This window comes from Phyllobates terribilis, unplaced genomic scaffold (assembly GCF_046119375.1).
Source record: "Phyllobates terribilis strain yellow unplaced genomic scaffold, ASM4611937v1 Scaffold_5__5_contigs__length_657084704, whole genome shotgun sequence".
NCBI classification, from domain to species: domain Eukaryota; kingdom Metazoa; phylum Chordata; class Amphibia; order Anura; family Dendrobatidae; genus Phyllobates; species Phyllobates terribilis.
In genome coordinates, this window is record NW_027362765.1 from 563,742,305 (window position 1) to 563,759,698 (window position 17,394).

Genomic DNA, 17,394 nt, shown 5'->3' on the forward strand with positions numbered 1-17,394 from the left:
ATGTCTGTACAATTTGTGAACTTCTATAATAAAAAACTTTGTTTCACCACATTTGTTTTACCACCTTAAATGTGTAAAACATTTTCTGTATTGTTAGCCATACATAATAAAGATATGTAGAAGGCATAATTGCTATATTTATGACTCTATCTCAAAGTTATTGCTAATAATGAATGAAAATATCTTTCTTACCTTCCTAATACCTTCCGATGGACTGGATACACAATTTTCAGCTCCATTGTTTTTGCTAATAGTTCTCCAGAGTTCTGCAAATGTGCTGTCCTGTTCCAGAGTGTTAGTTCCTTTTGCTTTAAAATATTCATATACTGCTGAATCTTTTACTGTCCCATAAGATAAATCCATTTGTTTGGCCAAATCTTGAAATGTTCTGTAACAGAAATCATATTTTATTGTTAGGAAAGATACAGTAAAAAAAACAATGATAACTAATAGGCAGATGCAAAAATACAACGTCATATACATAAATAAATATACTGTATATATATATATATATATATATATATATATATATATATATATACATTTAAATGTTACAATTTTTCATTATATACATAGTATATGTACAGTATATATTTTACAGTATATTCATGTATAAAATGAAAAAAAATACAGGATTGAAATATATATATATATATATATATATATATTGTAAGATGGCTAACGGACACATAGTTGATGTGTGGTATGTATCACAGAGATGGCTGTCCTCTGTGATATAACCAGTAATGTTGCTCTAGTGCACCTAAGCACTAAGAGGACTGTTTGTTGCACCTCGGGCTGGGTTACCGGTAGTTGGAGAGATGGGCCAATTAGCCAATTGAGAGGTTTTTACTCACTTGGGAGCGGTAGGAGGCAAACAGGAAGCATGTTCCTTAAAATGTCCATGCAGTTTATTACTTCATACACGAGGCAAAAGCAAAAGGAATGCAAACAGCATTTAGTTTAGGCCAAAACAAAGTAAAGAATCGTTAAGGCAAAGTCTCTGGTAAGCCAGTCCTGTGGGCACACAGGCTGGTTAGCATCACTGTTCACTAGCTCAGTTGGGAGACCACAACACATCAGAGGCCTTCTCCCTCCAAACACACGGACCATGTGCCCAACAATGGCCTCCATTTTTTATCTTAACCACACGCAGAGGTGAGGGATGTGGGCAGCTAGACACGCCCATCTCTCCAACTACCCGTAACCCGGTCCCAGGTGCACCAAACAGTCCTTTAAGTGCTTACGTGCACTAGAGCAACATTCTGGGTTACATCATAGAGGACAGCTATCTCTATGATACATACCTCCCATCAACTATGTGTCCGTTAGCCACCTTACAATATATTTACATATATGTATATATGCAAAGTATACAGTACAGACCAAAAGTTTGGACACACCTTCTCATTTAAAGATTTTTCTGTATTTTCATGACTATGAAAATTGTACATTCACACTGAAGGCATCAAAACTATGAATTAACACATGTGGAATTATATACTTAACAAAAAGGTGTGAAACAACTGAAAATATGTCTTATATTCTAGATTCTTCAAAGTAGCCACCTTTTGCTTTGATGACTGCTTTGCACACTCTTGGCATTCTCTTGATGAACTTCAAGAGGTAGTCACTGGAAATAGTCTTCCAACAATTTTGAAGGAGTTCCCAGAGATGCTTAGCACTTGTTGGCCCTTTGGCCTTCATTCTGCGGTCCAGCTCACCCCAAACCATCTCGATTGGGTTCAGGTCTGGTGACTGTGGAGGCCAGGTCATCTGGTGTAGCACCCCATCAACCTCCCTCTTGGTCAAATAGCCCTTACACAGCCTGGAGGTGTGTTTGGGGTCATTGTCCTGTTGAAAAATAAATGATGGTCCAACTAAACGCAAACCGGATGGAATAGCATGCCGCTACAAAATGCTGTGGTAGCCATGCTGGTTCAGTATGCCTTAAATTTTGTATAAATCCCCAACAATGTCACCAGCAAAGTACTCCCACACCATCACACCTCCTCCTCCATGCTTCACGGTGGGAACCAGGCATGTAGAGTCCATCCGTTCACCTTTTCTGCATCGCACAAAGACACGGGGGTTGGATCCAATGATCTCAAATTTGGACTCATCAGACCAAAGCACCGATTTCCACTGGTCTAATGTCCATTCCTTGTGTTCTTTGGCCCAAACAAGTCTCTTCTGCTTGTTGCCTGTCCTTAGGAGTGGTTTCCCAGCAGCTATTTTACCATTAAGGCCTGCTGCACAAAATCTCCTCTTAACAGTTGTTGTAGAGATGTTTCTGCTGCTAGAACTCTGTGTGGCATTGACATGGTCTCTAATCTGAGCTGCGGTTAACCTGCGATTTCTCAGGCTGGTGACTCAGATAAACCTATCCTCAGAAGCAGAGGTGACTCTTGTTCTTCCTTTTCTGGGGCAGTCCTCATGTGAGCAAGTTTCTTTGTAGCGCTTGATGGTTTTTGCAATTGCACTTGGGGACACTTTCATAGTTTTCCCAATTTTTCGCACTGCCTGACCTACATTTCTTAAAGTAATGATGGTCACACGTTTTTCTTTACTTAGCTGCTTTTTTCTTGCCATAATACAAATTCGAACAGTCTATTTAGTAGGACTATCAGCTGTGTATCCATCAGACTTCTGCACAACACAACTCATGGTCCCAACCCCATTTATAAGGCAATAAATCCCACTTATTAAACCTGACAGGGCACACCTGTGAAGTGAAAACCATTTCCGGTGACTACCTCTTGAAGCTCATCAAGAGAATGCCAAGAGTGTGCAAAGCAGTCATCAAAGCAAAAGGTGGCTACTTTGAAGAACCTAGAATATAAGACATATTTTCAGTAGTTTCACATTTTTTTGTTAAGTATATAATTCCACATGTGTTAATTTATAGTTTTGATGCCTTCGGTGTGAATGTACAATTTTCATAGTCATGAAAATACAGAAAAATCTTTAAATGAGAAGGTGTGTCCAAACTTTTGGTCTGCACTGTATATATCGATCAAGGAAAAAAAATTATAATGTATTGTTACAATATTGACAGAGTAAAGAGTCATTAGGATTTCATTAGGGTAATGAAGCAGCCATGTAGGAGAATAAGGAATATACACTATTAGGGCGTTCTGACATCATGGAGGGAGGCAGTTCAAGTGGATATCACATGACTGCAAGTATGCAAATCACATTTTTGCAATCACATAACAGATGTTCAAATAGGCTAGAAGAGTCAAACAAGTGTATTTATTGCGCATTGTTAAAAATTGGCAAGCTGCACTGCTTTGCCAAAACTTTATCTTATGGAAAACCACTTTAATGTAATTTTATACCAGTCAGAACTCCAAAAGTCCTGCACAGATAAACTTAAAAAATAGTCAGTCTTTGCTCCTAATAATAAAATAATACTGAGCTCCTATACTCCCTCTAGTGATGTCTGAGCACAAATCATTTTATCAGTGAGTTTCATGTATTTGAATCACTGACTGCTACTAATATATATCAACTCTTTAAAGCCATTTTTTGGGGGAGGCTTCAGTTTTTAAATCCCTCCAACCACTCTCTTTGTATTCTTTTCCAAATCAGTGCTTGTTTTTTGCGGGACAAGTTTTAGTTTTGAATGACACATGTAATTTTACTATACAATGTACAGGTAATTGGAATATAAATTCCCAGTGGGGTATACAGTAATTGCTAATACAAATGCTATCACTGGTTTTTGTGTGCTGTTTTTACAGAGTTCAATGTGTGTTAAAAATGACTGGGAAAAATTATTCTCCAAATCAGTACGATTATGGTGATACCAAATTTGTGAAGATTTTTTATTATTTTACTGGGGAAGAAAAATGTTGAAATTTATAAAATATTCTGACTGTCTCGCTATTTTCTGAGACCCATAACTTTATTATTTTTATGTCCATGTAGTGTGAGGGCTTATTTCTTGTGCAGTGTGCTGATATATTTGTTACACTATTTTAGAGTACATTTGACTTCTACATTTATTATTATTATTATTATTAATATAATTATTATTATTATTATTATTATTATTATTATTATTATTATTATTATTATTACGGAGAATAAAGAATGCCATGTTTGGCATTCCAAATTTTTCTTCTTTCTTTTTGGCATTTAATTTGTGGTTTAAAGTATTTTATATTTTTATATAGTAGTTATTTTTAGACACAACATGGGACTTACACCTGCAATCATTTGGTACCACATTATTGCAGTATATAGTAAAATCGTGTTTCTCCTATGAAGCTCAGCCTGTTCCTATGCTTCACACAGAGAACAAAATGACAGTAATAGAGGTCATCAATAGGTCCCCTGCTGCTATGTTAACACATCAGTTCCCCACAATCAAGCCATGGAGTAATGGCATAATTGAAATGGCAACATTTAAAGACTGCTGTAATGGAATACGATTAAATGGTTAAACTTCAGATAATGAAGCAAGTTCTAGTCACTACAGATATAGGCAGATGATGGCTTTATGACATAGCCAGCATCTGCCTTGTAAGAAGTAGGCTCAGCTCCTGAGCAAGTTTCATACTTCCACTAGAACTCTATGATGAAAATGTATGTCATTAGTCATTAAGGAGTCAACCAGTCAACTCAACATAAAATGTTGAATCTACAAATTACATTGTTTTACAAGTTAAAGACTTGTTTTTCAAGTTTAAACTATTTATATGGATGATGTAGTTTGAATTGGAAAAATATAAATCATTAATAAACCTTAATTTTCAAAATGCATCCATTTAATTCACTATTTCCTCCTTTTTAGCTTCATGCTATATTTGCTTATGAAAATTAAAATATTCGCTATTTACTTGAATACAGGAGCAACCAGCTTCACACAACTTATTTGCTTTAAGCGCATGATTTCAGACTTTCTTTCATCAGGACATTTTCATGATTTCAAGTTGCAACACAAGCCAGGCAAATTAAAAGTGCAGAAAACTCAACACATCAATAGAAGCTGTTACTGTTATTATCCAGCTTAATGTTTAAGGAGTGTTTCTGATTAATTACTAAATAGCTTATTCCTTATGTTAAATATTCTTACAGTTTCTCAGCAGCGATACCCCTGCTGCACAAACATTTTATTGTTTTTAATGCATTCATTTAAGGAATAAAGTTATGTAAAAACAAAATTAACCACTTCACGACATGCGCCATACATGTGCGCCGCAAGTCAGAAGCAGGTGTATGGAGCAGACTCACAGGGTGAACTTGCCCCTTACCCTGCAAATCATGGCTGTGTGTTACAGACAGTTCCTGCCTTTAAAAATCATAGGTGCACAAAGCGATGCCTATGATTGTTAACCTGTTAAATAGTAACATAGTAACATAGTTTGTAAAGCCGAATAAAGACTTGCGTCCATCAAGTTCGACCTGTTAGTTCTGTAATTGCTAAAGTTGATCCAGAGGAGGGAAAAAACCCCAAATGATTTGGCCAATCTTCACCTGAGGAAAAATTCCCTCCCGACTCTGAAACCAGCAGTCAGAATAAATCCCTGTATCAACTTACTATTTTATTTTATTTTTAAGTATATGCTGAAATCTGCCTGGTATCTAGAAATGCATCCAGTCCTCGCTTGAACTGTTTTAGTGAATCCGAGATTACTGTCTCCTCACTCAGTGAATTCCATATTCTCACTGCTCTTACCGTAAAGAACCCCTTCCTATGCTGGTGCTGAAACCTTTTCTCTTCCAGTCTTAGTGAATGCCCTCTTGTTACCGTAATATTCCTCCTTTTGAACAAATCCCGGGCAAGATCTCTATACTGTCCCCTAACATATTTGTACACATTTATTATGTCCCCCCTCAACCTTCTCTTTTCCAGGCTGAATAGTCCTAGTTTTGCCAACCTCTCTGGGTATTGCAGTCCCTCCATTCCCTTTGCCGCTGCCAAACTCTTACAGTGACATTAACAGTATTCTGGCATGGGAGCGTGTAATTAGAAGTGCCCATCAGAGACCCTGTGACGTGATCGCGGGTAGTCGATGAGTTGCTATGACAGCCGGTTGTCAGTTGTAGACCTCGATGCTCGTCATTATGGCGTTCCTCTGAAACCCAGCCTGTGGCCGAACTTCAAAGGACACCATGATATTTGCTATATACAGCAATGTTATTGCATTGCGGCATATCGGCATATAGTACAAGTGATCAGACAAACAAATCTTCAATTCCCCTAAGGGAATAAACAAGACCAGTGAAAAAGAAAAATTTTGTTTTTAAAAAATCTGAAAAAAATTAAAACAAAACATAAAAGTTCAAATCACCTCCCTTTTCCACAACAAAAAAATAGATAATAAAAAACACATATGTGGTATTGCCGCATTCAAAAAAGTACAATCTGTCAAAAAATAAAAATAATTAACCCGATTGGTAAACACCATAAATAAAAAAGAATTAAAGAATGACAAAATATACCTTTTTTGTAGTTGCAATACCACAAAAAATGCTGTAACAAGCGGCTAAAACATCATATCTATCCCAAAATGGTATCAATAAAAATGTCATCTCCCCCTGCAAAAAATATGCCATCACACAGTTCCATTAACCAAAAAAGGAAAATATTACAGTTTTCAGAAAATGGAGACAAACCCCCCCCTCCTCAATTTTTTTCCAACCTTCTGATTTTTTTCACCAATAAAATAATAAAAAAATGGATGTTTGGTGTCACCATAATTGTACTGATTAGAAAAATCATATTGCGAGGTAATTTTTACCATACAATGTACACCGAAAAAACAATTCCCAAAAAACATTGTCAGAAATGTGCTTTTTTCACATTTTTTCTCCACTTGAATTTTTTTTCCCATTTTCCAGCACAATATCTTATTAAATGAATGGTATCATTCAAAAGTACAACTTGTCCCACAAAAAAACAAGCCCTCATACATCTATGTGGACGGAAAAATAAAAAGGTTGTGGCTCTGTGAAGAAAGTAAAGAAAAAGCAAAATTGCAAAAACTAAAATTGGCCACGTCATAAAGAGGTTAATGAAGGAGAAAAGTAACTGATTGTATCAATAAGACATTTCTCTAGCTTAAGTAGGATATACTGTATGACTCAGAAAAAAATAATTTGTATATTATATGACCTATTTTTGATTGAGATGGAAAAAGTATAAAGCAGAAGGATTTGTTTAACCTTTTTATGAGCAAACAAAACAATGTCAAAAGTAGTCAAAGTTATTGTAAATTAATAACTCTGATACATCTGTCTTTCATTTATTTCCTGAACACACTAAAGCAATTAACAAGCTAATTATGAACCAAAATAAGCTAACTATAGATATCTCTCAAGTGAAAAATACCTCCCAGAGGCACTTCGTCAACAAAAGGTGGATGTGACAAGCACACATACAAAATAGATCAAAAGTCAACTATAGTGACAGTAGCATGATACTGTGCAAATGCTTTCTGCCTCAATACCTTGACCTTGTTATTGTGAAGGTACCATTATTCCTGAATTTGTCAAAAAGTGAATTGAACTGTGTCAGAAACATAAAATTGTTGCTCCATAATTAAAACTGTCTAACTATCCAAAGAAAAAGAATAACTGTTATGTTTCTGATCACAAGGGGCTCCCTGCTGTAATTCGTACCAATAGCTGGAATGATTTCTAGTGGCAAAGGTCACACATGCACAATGCTACTGCATTTACTGGGACTACATTGAGACAAGAGCGCTCAGCTATTTCTTCCGTTGTATAGACTTTGATTTGAGCGTCAAGACATATGCTCAACTGGAATTCCATTCAAATAGGTTATCCACAGTAATTCCATTCTAATCACCTGTTCTGTTAATAGATTAGTTGTAATTATGAGACAAACTCTTTAAATTATGCTGAAGATCAGATTTGTAGCTATGCTTTCCTTTACCTGAGTGAAAATTTACAGCACTAAACAAGAGTCTTAAGCAGGTGTGGAAAAATTCTGCAGCTGAACGACACCCCTAAACATACAATTAATTCCATTAAAAACTATCTTTAATGAGAAGAACAAAGAGTTCTGGAAGTGATTATATGTTTTTAAGAATAAGTAAGTGTGAGTTTTCATGAAGAGGATTCATGGATAATCTGCACTGCTGCACTTATGATAGATCCAAGTCGTCCAGACAGTAGTGTTTTTTTCTTTTTTCAGTCAACGCATTTCGCAGTACTACAGATTAGTAGTACTTTGAAACAAGTTGACTGAATGAAGACGAAAACATTAATACCTTCTGCCTGGACTTGGATCTATCATGAAGGTATACCAGCAGCGCAGATTATCCACAAATTCACTTTATCTGTGTTTTCTCGGTCTGATGACCGTCTGATGTCTGATTGACATGTCTTTGGAATGTTGTGTCTACACAACCAAATCAGGTTTGCATAACCTTGTTCTAAACATCCTTATCTCCCACGGATAAGACCCTATTGCACTCTTTTCTCCTCCTAGCTTATCTTGAGGCTACATGAAGAGATAGAAAGATTTGCGCAAGTGTACATCCACAGAAGAACTGTTATTAATGCTGCAGTATGTTTGGAATAACCTACGTGCTGAGCACCTTCAAAAATTGTGTGCAAGTGTACCTAGCTGAATTGATGCGTTGATGGTGTTTTGCAAGCAAAGCTTGGTCATGGTTAAACCAAATATTGATCTAATTTCTCTTTCATTTTTTCAATTTGAATTTTGTGAATTGATAAAAATAAACTATTAACCAATCTATTTTTCACAGCAGTCTTACTTTGCAGAATAAATTTGGAGCCAATTAGACGCCTTATTGATGGTATTGCATGATGTATAGGTACCTTCCTGTTCTTCTCAGCATTGAGGACAATATTAATCTTGACTAAATTCTCAACTCCAATTGGTGAAATACAGCCCCAAATTTGCAAGAAACCTCCACCATACTTGACTGTTGTTTGCAAGCATTCATTATTGTACCACTTTCTAGTCCTCTGGTTACAAATATTTCAAATTTTGACTTATCAGTAGTGATGAGCGAGCACTAAAATGCTCGGGGACTCGTTACTCGGATCGAGCAAATTGGAATACTTGGATGCTCGACCCGAGCAACGACCCAATGTAAGTCTACGGGAAACTCGAGCATTTTTCAGGCGGCTCCCGCCGGCAGTCTGCAAAGGGCCTAAAAATTGCCCAAATCAATGGGAACAGTGCTCAAATGACATGGGAACAGCATGGGGAAGACCCCTGGAAGCATCTCTGCCTCCCAGATAACTGCTGTCAGCAACGTGGTCAGAGTATTACGCCATTTTTACGGACTCACAATAAAACATACAAAAAAGAAACCAAAATGGATTTTCCAGGGAAATATGTTAAGGAACATCCTTCCCAGGGTAATGACTTGTATATAAGGCAAAATAAAAAAACAAAAACAAAAATACTCCTCCACAACTTGGGCTATGTTCACACGTAGCGTTTTGATGCGTTTTTGCACTTTTGAATTGCTTTCAACCAAGACAAATGCATTCACCAGGAAATGTCATTTTAAAATTTTACAACCTTATCTGGCCATGTAGTGTGTGACACATCATCAGGCACATGCATACAGTGCTGAAAAGACATGGGAACAGCATGGGGAAGACGTCTGGAAGCATCTCTGACTCCCACGTCACTGCCTAAAAGTGTGCCCATCATAAGTGATCCTTGGCGCATGGAAGATGCCTCCCGCCATGCACCTGTCATTGCAGACTTGCAACAATCACCGTCCACGTCCTTGTTCCACTACAGCGTTCAGTTGTCCCTACCCCTTTCCTTTGAATGCAAGCGCAAGTATGCAGGCAGCCACACACCCACCCACCCACAGGCTGCAATACTATACTGCCAAATTTTTTACAGCTGCTTGCACTTGAAATGTGGCCTTTTACGTTCGTGGAGGCGGAAGCTTTTCACAACCTCATGCCGGTGCCGGCCGGGTGTCCAATCTCAGTCCCCAGCCGCCACTATATTTCCAGGTATCGCCTCCGCCTTCCACAAGCACGGGTCCCACAACATTGCCCGTGCCCTCCCCAGTGCACTTACTGGGAAGGACTTCCTAACCACAAACACGTGGACAGGAGAATGTGGCCAGGCAAGGTATGGAGCCAGTCCACAACTTTTTTTGCTGAGAGTTGTATTTAGCTTGGTGAAAGGACTGGCATAGAGGGAAACCGTATGTACACTGCGTGTCATTTCTCCCAGGAAGTCCTGTAATTGAGCTTGTTTCAGAAGTAATGGCAGCCCGTCCAACATCAAGTTGCACTTGTCGGTGGTGCTTTGACACACACACATCTTTCTTTGCGCATTGAATTTCTTGAATACTGAGTTGGGAAAAGGCCTGATCTGTAATGCGTTTTGAGAAATAACATGCATAAGCATTGCCGATCCACATTAAAAAAGCAGCCATAGAGTGTCCGGGAACCTTCCCCCACACATTTCTTAGCCAGGGCTGCTTTTCTGCCGGGTTGGACGGGCTTACCAGAGAACCGGAGACTCCTCCGGCAGGCCCTGGCTTCTCCTTCACCAGAGTTTATAGTGCTGAGGTGAGGCCATGATGATGATAGAGGCCACCATCTGCTTAGTTTTCTGTTACTTGAAATGCATGTGTAAGTATGCAGCCAGCCACCCACCCACAGGCCGCAACACTAAACTGCCAGATTTCTGGGCATCTCTTTGCACTTGAAATATGGACTTTTAAGCTCGTGGAGGTGGATGCTTTTCACAACCTCATGCCAGCGGCGGCTGGGTGTCCATACTCGGTCCACAGCCGCCAATATATTTCCCGGTATCGCCTCCGCCTTCCACAAGCATGGGTCCCACAACATTACCCATGCCCTCCCCAGTGCACTTACTGGGAGGACAGCCTAACCACAAACACGTGGAAAGGTGAATGTGGCCAGGGACGGAACGGAGCCAGTCCACAACTTTTTTTGCTGAGAGTTACATTTAGCTCGGTGAAAGGACTGGCATAGAGGTAAACCGTATCTACCCTGCATGCCATTTCTCTCAGGAAGTCCTCTAAAGCTGCTTGCACTTGAAATGTGGCCTGAACATTACTGCTGGTATATTTCTGTGGGAATTTGCTTGCCTCCCACCAGCCTGGAATATTTCCAGCAAACTGTGGTACAACGCCATGGTATTAGCACTGCCCCAAGTACCAGTAGCGAAGCATACCCAATTTCTCAGGAATTTTATTTGGTAGACTGAGTGGCAGCCCAAATACATTTTCTCACAAAGGAGCTGAAGATAGAGTGGCAGTAGGTGCAAGTTTCTCCAGCCTGTTAGATATTAGAGGGTGAATGGCAGCACATTTGATCAGTGGTTAGAACTGAAGACTTGCAGCGCTGGGATCCTGGGTTCAAATCCCAGCAAGGACAACATCTGCAAGGACTTTGTATGCTCTCCCCGTGTTTGCGTGTGTTTCCTCCTCAGTAAAAATGCAGACATAGAGTGTCCGGGAACCTTCTCACACACTTGTCTTAGCCAGGACTTCTTCTCGGCAGGGTTGGACGGTCCCACCAGAGAATCCTCTGGTGTGTCTTTGCTTCTACCTCAGGTGAGTTCATGATGGCGCTAACTTTGCAGCTGTTATGGGGCTCTTGAGCGGGTGAGAAAGGTTAGCCCTCAGAATCAAATCCTCTGGTGGGTCCAATGTTTTTTAATCTGAAACAGCTTCTCAGTGGGAGCTGTATTTCACCACAGCCATATTCTTTAGCTTGGTGAAAGGACTGGCATAGAGGCAATCAGTATCTACCTTGACTGTCATTTCTCCGTCACCAGGTTCCACGCATTGTCACACAAACCCATGCCTGGCTGTATGTTCAGCGGTGAGAGGCAAAGATCAAGCTGCTGTGTTACAGCTTTCAACAACTCTGCAGCACTGGGCGGTTTTTCAATTAAGCATTAAGCATGTTATCTTTATCACAGCTTGTTGCCGCTTGGCCAAGGCAGTGCTGCAGTGTTGTCAGCTTGTGACTGATGTGGTCATTTCGGAGATGGAGGAGGAGGTGCATGAGCTGAACAATGTGAATACATTGAGGTTAAATTGGTGATGCTGTTTTTTTATACTAAAGAAAGATCCTATTGTTTTGTTTTTTTTACATTATTTTTTAAGACAAATGCATTCACCGGGAAATGTCATTTTAACATTTTACAACATTATCTGGCTATGTGGTGTGTGACACATCATCAGACACATCCTTTTTTATTTATGATGGAGGGACTCTGAAAGTCATAAAGCCTAATTTTATAGGGACATCAGATGGCCTTACTATTCTTAAAAGGCCAGCACTCGGCCCTAGCTATTGTTAGAGAGTCATCAGCCGGCTATGCTTTGTTGTTCCCATTATTAACAAGTGGGTCTCCTATACTGTTATTGCTAATCCAGTGACTTCAAGGGCTGCCAAAAATTTGGTCACAACCCAATACCCCTTTGAAGAGACATAGAGGAGGGTCTCAGTAAAAAAAAAGTTCCCATTATAAAGGAGCGGGTCTCCTATAGTGGTAATGCCCATGCTGTGACTGCAAGGGCTTCCAAAATTTTGGAAAAACCCCACTAAGAATTTAAAGACACAAAGAGCAAGGCCACAGTAACAAGGTACGACATGTTCGCATTAGAAAGGAGAGGTTCTGCTATACAGTTATAGGGTATGCAGTGAGTCCAAAGGCTGACCAGTTTTAGGAAAAACACCACTAAGAATTTAAAGACACATAGAGAAGGGCCACAGTAGCAAGGTGCGACATGTTCCCATTAGAAAGGAGAGAGTCTGCTATACAGTTATAGGGTATGCAGTGAGTTCAACGGCTGACCAATTTTCGGAAAAACTCCACTAAGAATTTAAAGACACACGGAGCAGGGCCACAGTAACTGGGTATGATATGTTCCCATTAGAAAGGAGAGGGTCTGCAATATAGTTATAGGGAATGCAGTGAGTCCAACGGCTGACCAATTTTATGAAAAACCCCACTAATAATTTAAAGACACACAGAGCAGGGTTCTCCCTACACTACCTAATACAAAGGCAGATCTGTCCCTGACACAGCAGCACCTCTCCCAAAACAAGCAAATGGCACAGAAAAATGGTGTTCTCTGGATTGCTTTTTAAGCAAATAATGAGGATTAAGATCCAATGAAAAGTATTCCTGGCCCCTCAGACCTGTGTTAGAACCCTCCTGTTTGTTTTTTCCATCTTGTGTTTTGCGGTCACGTGACCATCTGCCTTTATATTTCAGCTCAGCCCTTGTGGCTGTGCTGGACTTCAGTGTTTGACTGTTTCTCTAGCCTGGTGCTTCGGTGCTTTTCTCTGTCAAGTTCGCTTTGTCCTCTAGGACCTCTGGTACATTTTTGTCAGTTTGTCTTTTTGTGTTCTGCAACAACTTCTCTGTTTAGGAGGTGTCACATTTTTTTCCCAGTCCTTAGTTCATTTAGGGACCCCTCCCTTAATTCTATAGGTCTTCGTTCAGACTAGCCAAGGACTAAAATGGGTCTGTTCACTAGAAACAGGCAGCCCGCTACATCTTAGGGATTCAGCTTAGTCTTACTGTAGGGACAGCTTTTCCCTATCTTTCCTTAGTACTTGTTGCAGATCATAACAACCTGGGCCTTTGTATAGAAATATCTAACAGCAGCAGAAGGCAGAATTGGAATGGAGCCTCTTGTGCTACATGCACTGCAGTCTGCTATATACACCACCTGCCTATACACTCTGCCTGCCTGATATCTCTGCAGATGGATTAATCCTCAGAAGGACTGTTTTTTAAGATGGATATGTGTAATGTACGTTTTTTCTCTGTACACTACCTAATACATGATCAAATCTCTCCCTGACACAGCAGCAGCTCTCCCTACACTGTCTGATCTGGAGTGACTGTGACGAACATGGCCAGGTCTGATATAGACCTGACGGTGCTGTGTGGCCAGCCAATCACTGTAATGCCCACAATCAACATGGCTACGGCATTAAAGTGCATGGCAGGCAATCCCTGCATGTTCATTGGCTCTCTAAAGAGCGCCAAACATGCAGGGAGGGGACCCGAGTTGCCGCCCGAGCAACCCGGAAATACTCAGTGAGTGCCGAGCATCTCAAGCAGTAAGATGCTCGGGCGAGCACCGAGCAGTAGCAAGCATGCTCGCTCATCTCTACTTATCAGTTTATAGTACCTTCTGCCATTTTTCTGCACCGTGATTCCTATGCTTTCTTACATAGTTGAGTAGCTTGGCCTTATTTCCACGTTGAAGCCTACAATCACCGAAGCCTACAATCACAGACGTTACGTTACTAGTTTTCTAAGATGTTTGGAACAATTTTACTGCTCAGTTTTTTCAAAAACTGTGAGCAAGTGTACCTAGAAAAATTGATGCGTTGGTGTTCTTTTGAAATCAAAGAGTGGTCATACCAAATATTGATGAGATTTCTCATGTGTTCATTCATGAATTTTGTTAAAACAATCTATCAACCCTTCTATTTTTGAAAGCATTCTTAGTCTGCAATATTTTTTTCCATACTTGCCCAAAACTTTTGTCTAATACAGAAGTTCAATACCATTGTCCTGTATTTATGTATCCTAGCCAAAATAAAATGATTGTTGATTTCCCGCCCTCTTCCTCCTTCCATCAACACATGTCCTGGTTGCATCTCTTATTTTATACTTTCCTGCTAATGTAGTAACTAAAAATATAAAAGAATGTCTGAAAAAACTGACTAGAATAGGTAATATGAATATTGTCTGATGTTATCCCGTATTGCTAAATACTTTAAAGATTATTGATTTTAGGAATAATTTATGGAGGTCTCAACAATTATTCAAGCCCTAATTTTTGCTTCCCTATATAAAACGGAAAGAGAACACTCGTCCATATAAACCATTCCTCACCATAGTGGTGCTGGTGAGCAGGAATGCCAAACTTTGTACCCGAACACAAGGAACATAGTTTAGTGGTAAAGGATATGGCTTGACATGCACCAAAATTATGCTAACATTTTTACAAAGAATTTTGGGGCAAAGTGACTCAGCCAATAATTAGCTAAATTTATCATCCAGCATGAAACTCTGCACTAAACTTTACAAATTTTAAGAGTGTCTCATATAGGCAAGCACCGGAACCATCTGGAAGACACAAATTATTTTTAACAGCAATGCAAGTTGGGTTGAAATTTTTTGATTCAACCATTATGTGATCAAGACATGCCTTTGTTCACCAACCATACACATAACAAAAGCAATGTCCCAAGCCTGTGGTATCTACAGATACTTAACCAGACAGATCAATGTTTAAAGGATGCTCGGTTAACCTTCTTATTGACTGCTTTTGATCTTAGAGCTAAACAAGGATTGTACTTAAGTGTGATTAAACCTAAACTCAGTGGAGCAGCATGTTACAATGGTTCTTATTTCATCTCTGAAGACTGTATAGACAACACTGTATTTGTCATACTGACATTGATTATGTGTAGTGGAGTAGGAATAACAACTTTTTTCCCACTTACCATTTAATTTAGATTGTTTAGGAGTGTATAAACTCACAGGAATAATGTTTACATTAGGACTTTAAAAGTGAAACTCTAAATTTGAAATTCCAGTGTTTCTAAAAAACATGATATTTATTATTAATTAATTTTGTTAATGTTCAACTTTACTTCATTTTCTCACTATTATTTTCATTTTTGTTACACTTATTCTCAATTTGTCAAAATAACTAAGCCACTTTTTTTTATTACAAAGGATCTTTAGACTAAATGTCATATTTATCCGCCAAGGAGTGCAAAAAATGGGAACAAGGGATAAAGTGTGATAACTTCAGTTGTTTTCTTCAATAAAAAAAATTCTGAACATGAATTATACAAAATAAATGCAGTCGTTCTTTAACCTCATTAATGCTACAACAAAATATAAAATGTATCACAAGTAGCAAAAACAGTAGTGTGAACAGTAGAATTTAGAGTATAGGAAAGGATTTGGATTCATCAAATGTTCAAAGTAGGTGTGAGCATCCATCTGAATAGAAATTATTCAATTAGAGGAGATATTCATGACAACATCTGTTGTTCATTTGCCTTGTTTGATCATATGGATGTCATAAAAGGGGTAATTTACTTTGGACCCCTTCATTAATCACTGCAGAGTAAATAAGAGCCACTTCAGCTCTTGAAGACTTGGCCTAGCCATTTATCACATCATCACCCCTTCATTTGATCAGGAAGTATATAATATTGCAGATGTGACAATGTTTTAAATGATAAGGTATCATGATGCAGTAATATAGCTTGAAGGAGAAAAATGTAACTTGACAGCAAACCATATAAGTTCAATGGCTTTTGTTGTGCCAAGTGTTAAGTATTAAATTTCTTAAGTCTGCTGAGTTAGTGGATTGACATATACCAGACTCCATAAACTGGTGGAACGTAGATATTCTTCTGGCAACCCATATTCATGGGAAAACAAAGTAGACTTTGATAAATTCTTACGGAAAAAGCAGATTAGTATAACTCCATCATGCCACTCCAAGATAGCACCAGTGGGAGACACATCTGAGTCAGGGGAGTAAGATTCTGAAATGGACAGTATGGATATGACATCACATGCTGGAACTAGCAAATCATGAAAAGCTACAAGTGCAGGCACTCTCACGAATGTTCAAATAGATTGCACAAATTAAAGCTGACATACACATGAGTCAAATAGTAGACACACTGGAGCTGACACAATCTGACATGTTGTAACAAAGTGAATAACTTTATAGCACCATAATAGACCCCCACCCGCACCTTAATAATGCATAGCTTTTATTGGAGGACTGGGAAACTGTAATAGCAGGAGGAAAGTGAGACTGTGCGGTATGTCTGGAAAAAGTCACAAAAGTCTCCAAGATTTTCTTTTCTTGTGAGTGTAGAAAGTTATAAACAAATTATTATCAAATCCATCCATCGAACACTTAGACCAAAACCTGCAGTAAATGAACCCCCACAAAATTTTATATGTGGCATTCTCAGTTATAAAAACACACCTGCCATGCTGATAGCCTCTAGAGAACAACAAGATATTTTGTAGAAATGAGCAAACCCGACTTCTAGTGTCCGGTACCGGACCCCAAACAAGGACTACTTAGTGAATGTCTGGTTTCCTGTTTGGGTCCAGAAGTCTATTACAGCTTATTTAAAGGCTGCATTGCAGCCAATCTACAAGCTTTAAGGCTGTGGACATTCCTGGCTCCATCACAGCCATGTCAAGTAATGGCATGGCTGTGATTGGCTGGGGAAACACGTGAACCTACCTGACAGTAAAAAAAGTACATAATTTTAGTAAAGAAACGACATGTAGTCACTTTCATTTTTAAAACCAGCCAAGGGAAAGTAGACAGCTGTGAGCTGGTATTTTTAGACTGG

At 39.0% G+C, this 17,394-nt stretch overlaps 1 protein-coding gene across 2 annotated transcripts in view; it reads right to left on the bottom strand.

Moving 5' to 3' along the window:
* The window catches only part of GRID1 (glutamate ionotropic receptor delta type subunit 1), a 1,896,881-nt gene that overhangs the window by 142,299 nt on the left and 1,737,188 nt on the right, over positions 1–17,394 (bottom strand). For both annotated transcript variants that reach the window (XM_073685862.1, XM_073685863.1), the window contains exon 13: positions 193–388. In XM_073685862.1, the coding sequence (XP_073541963.1) occupies positions 193–388 (196 nt within the window). The remainder of the gene's footprint in view (positions 1–192; positions 389–17,394) is intronic.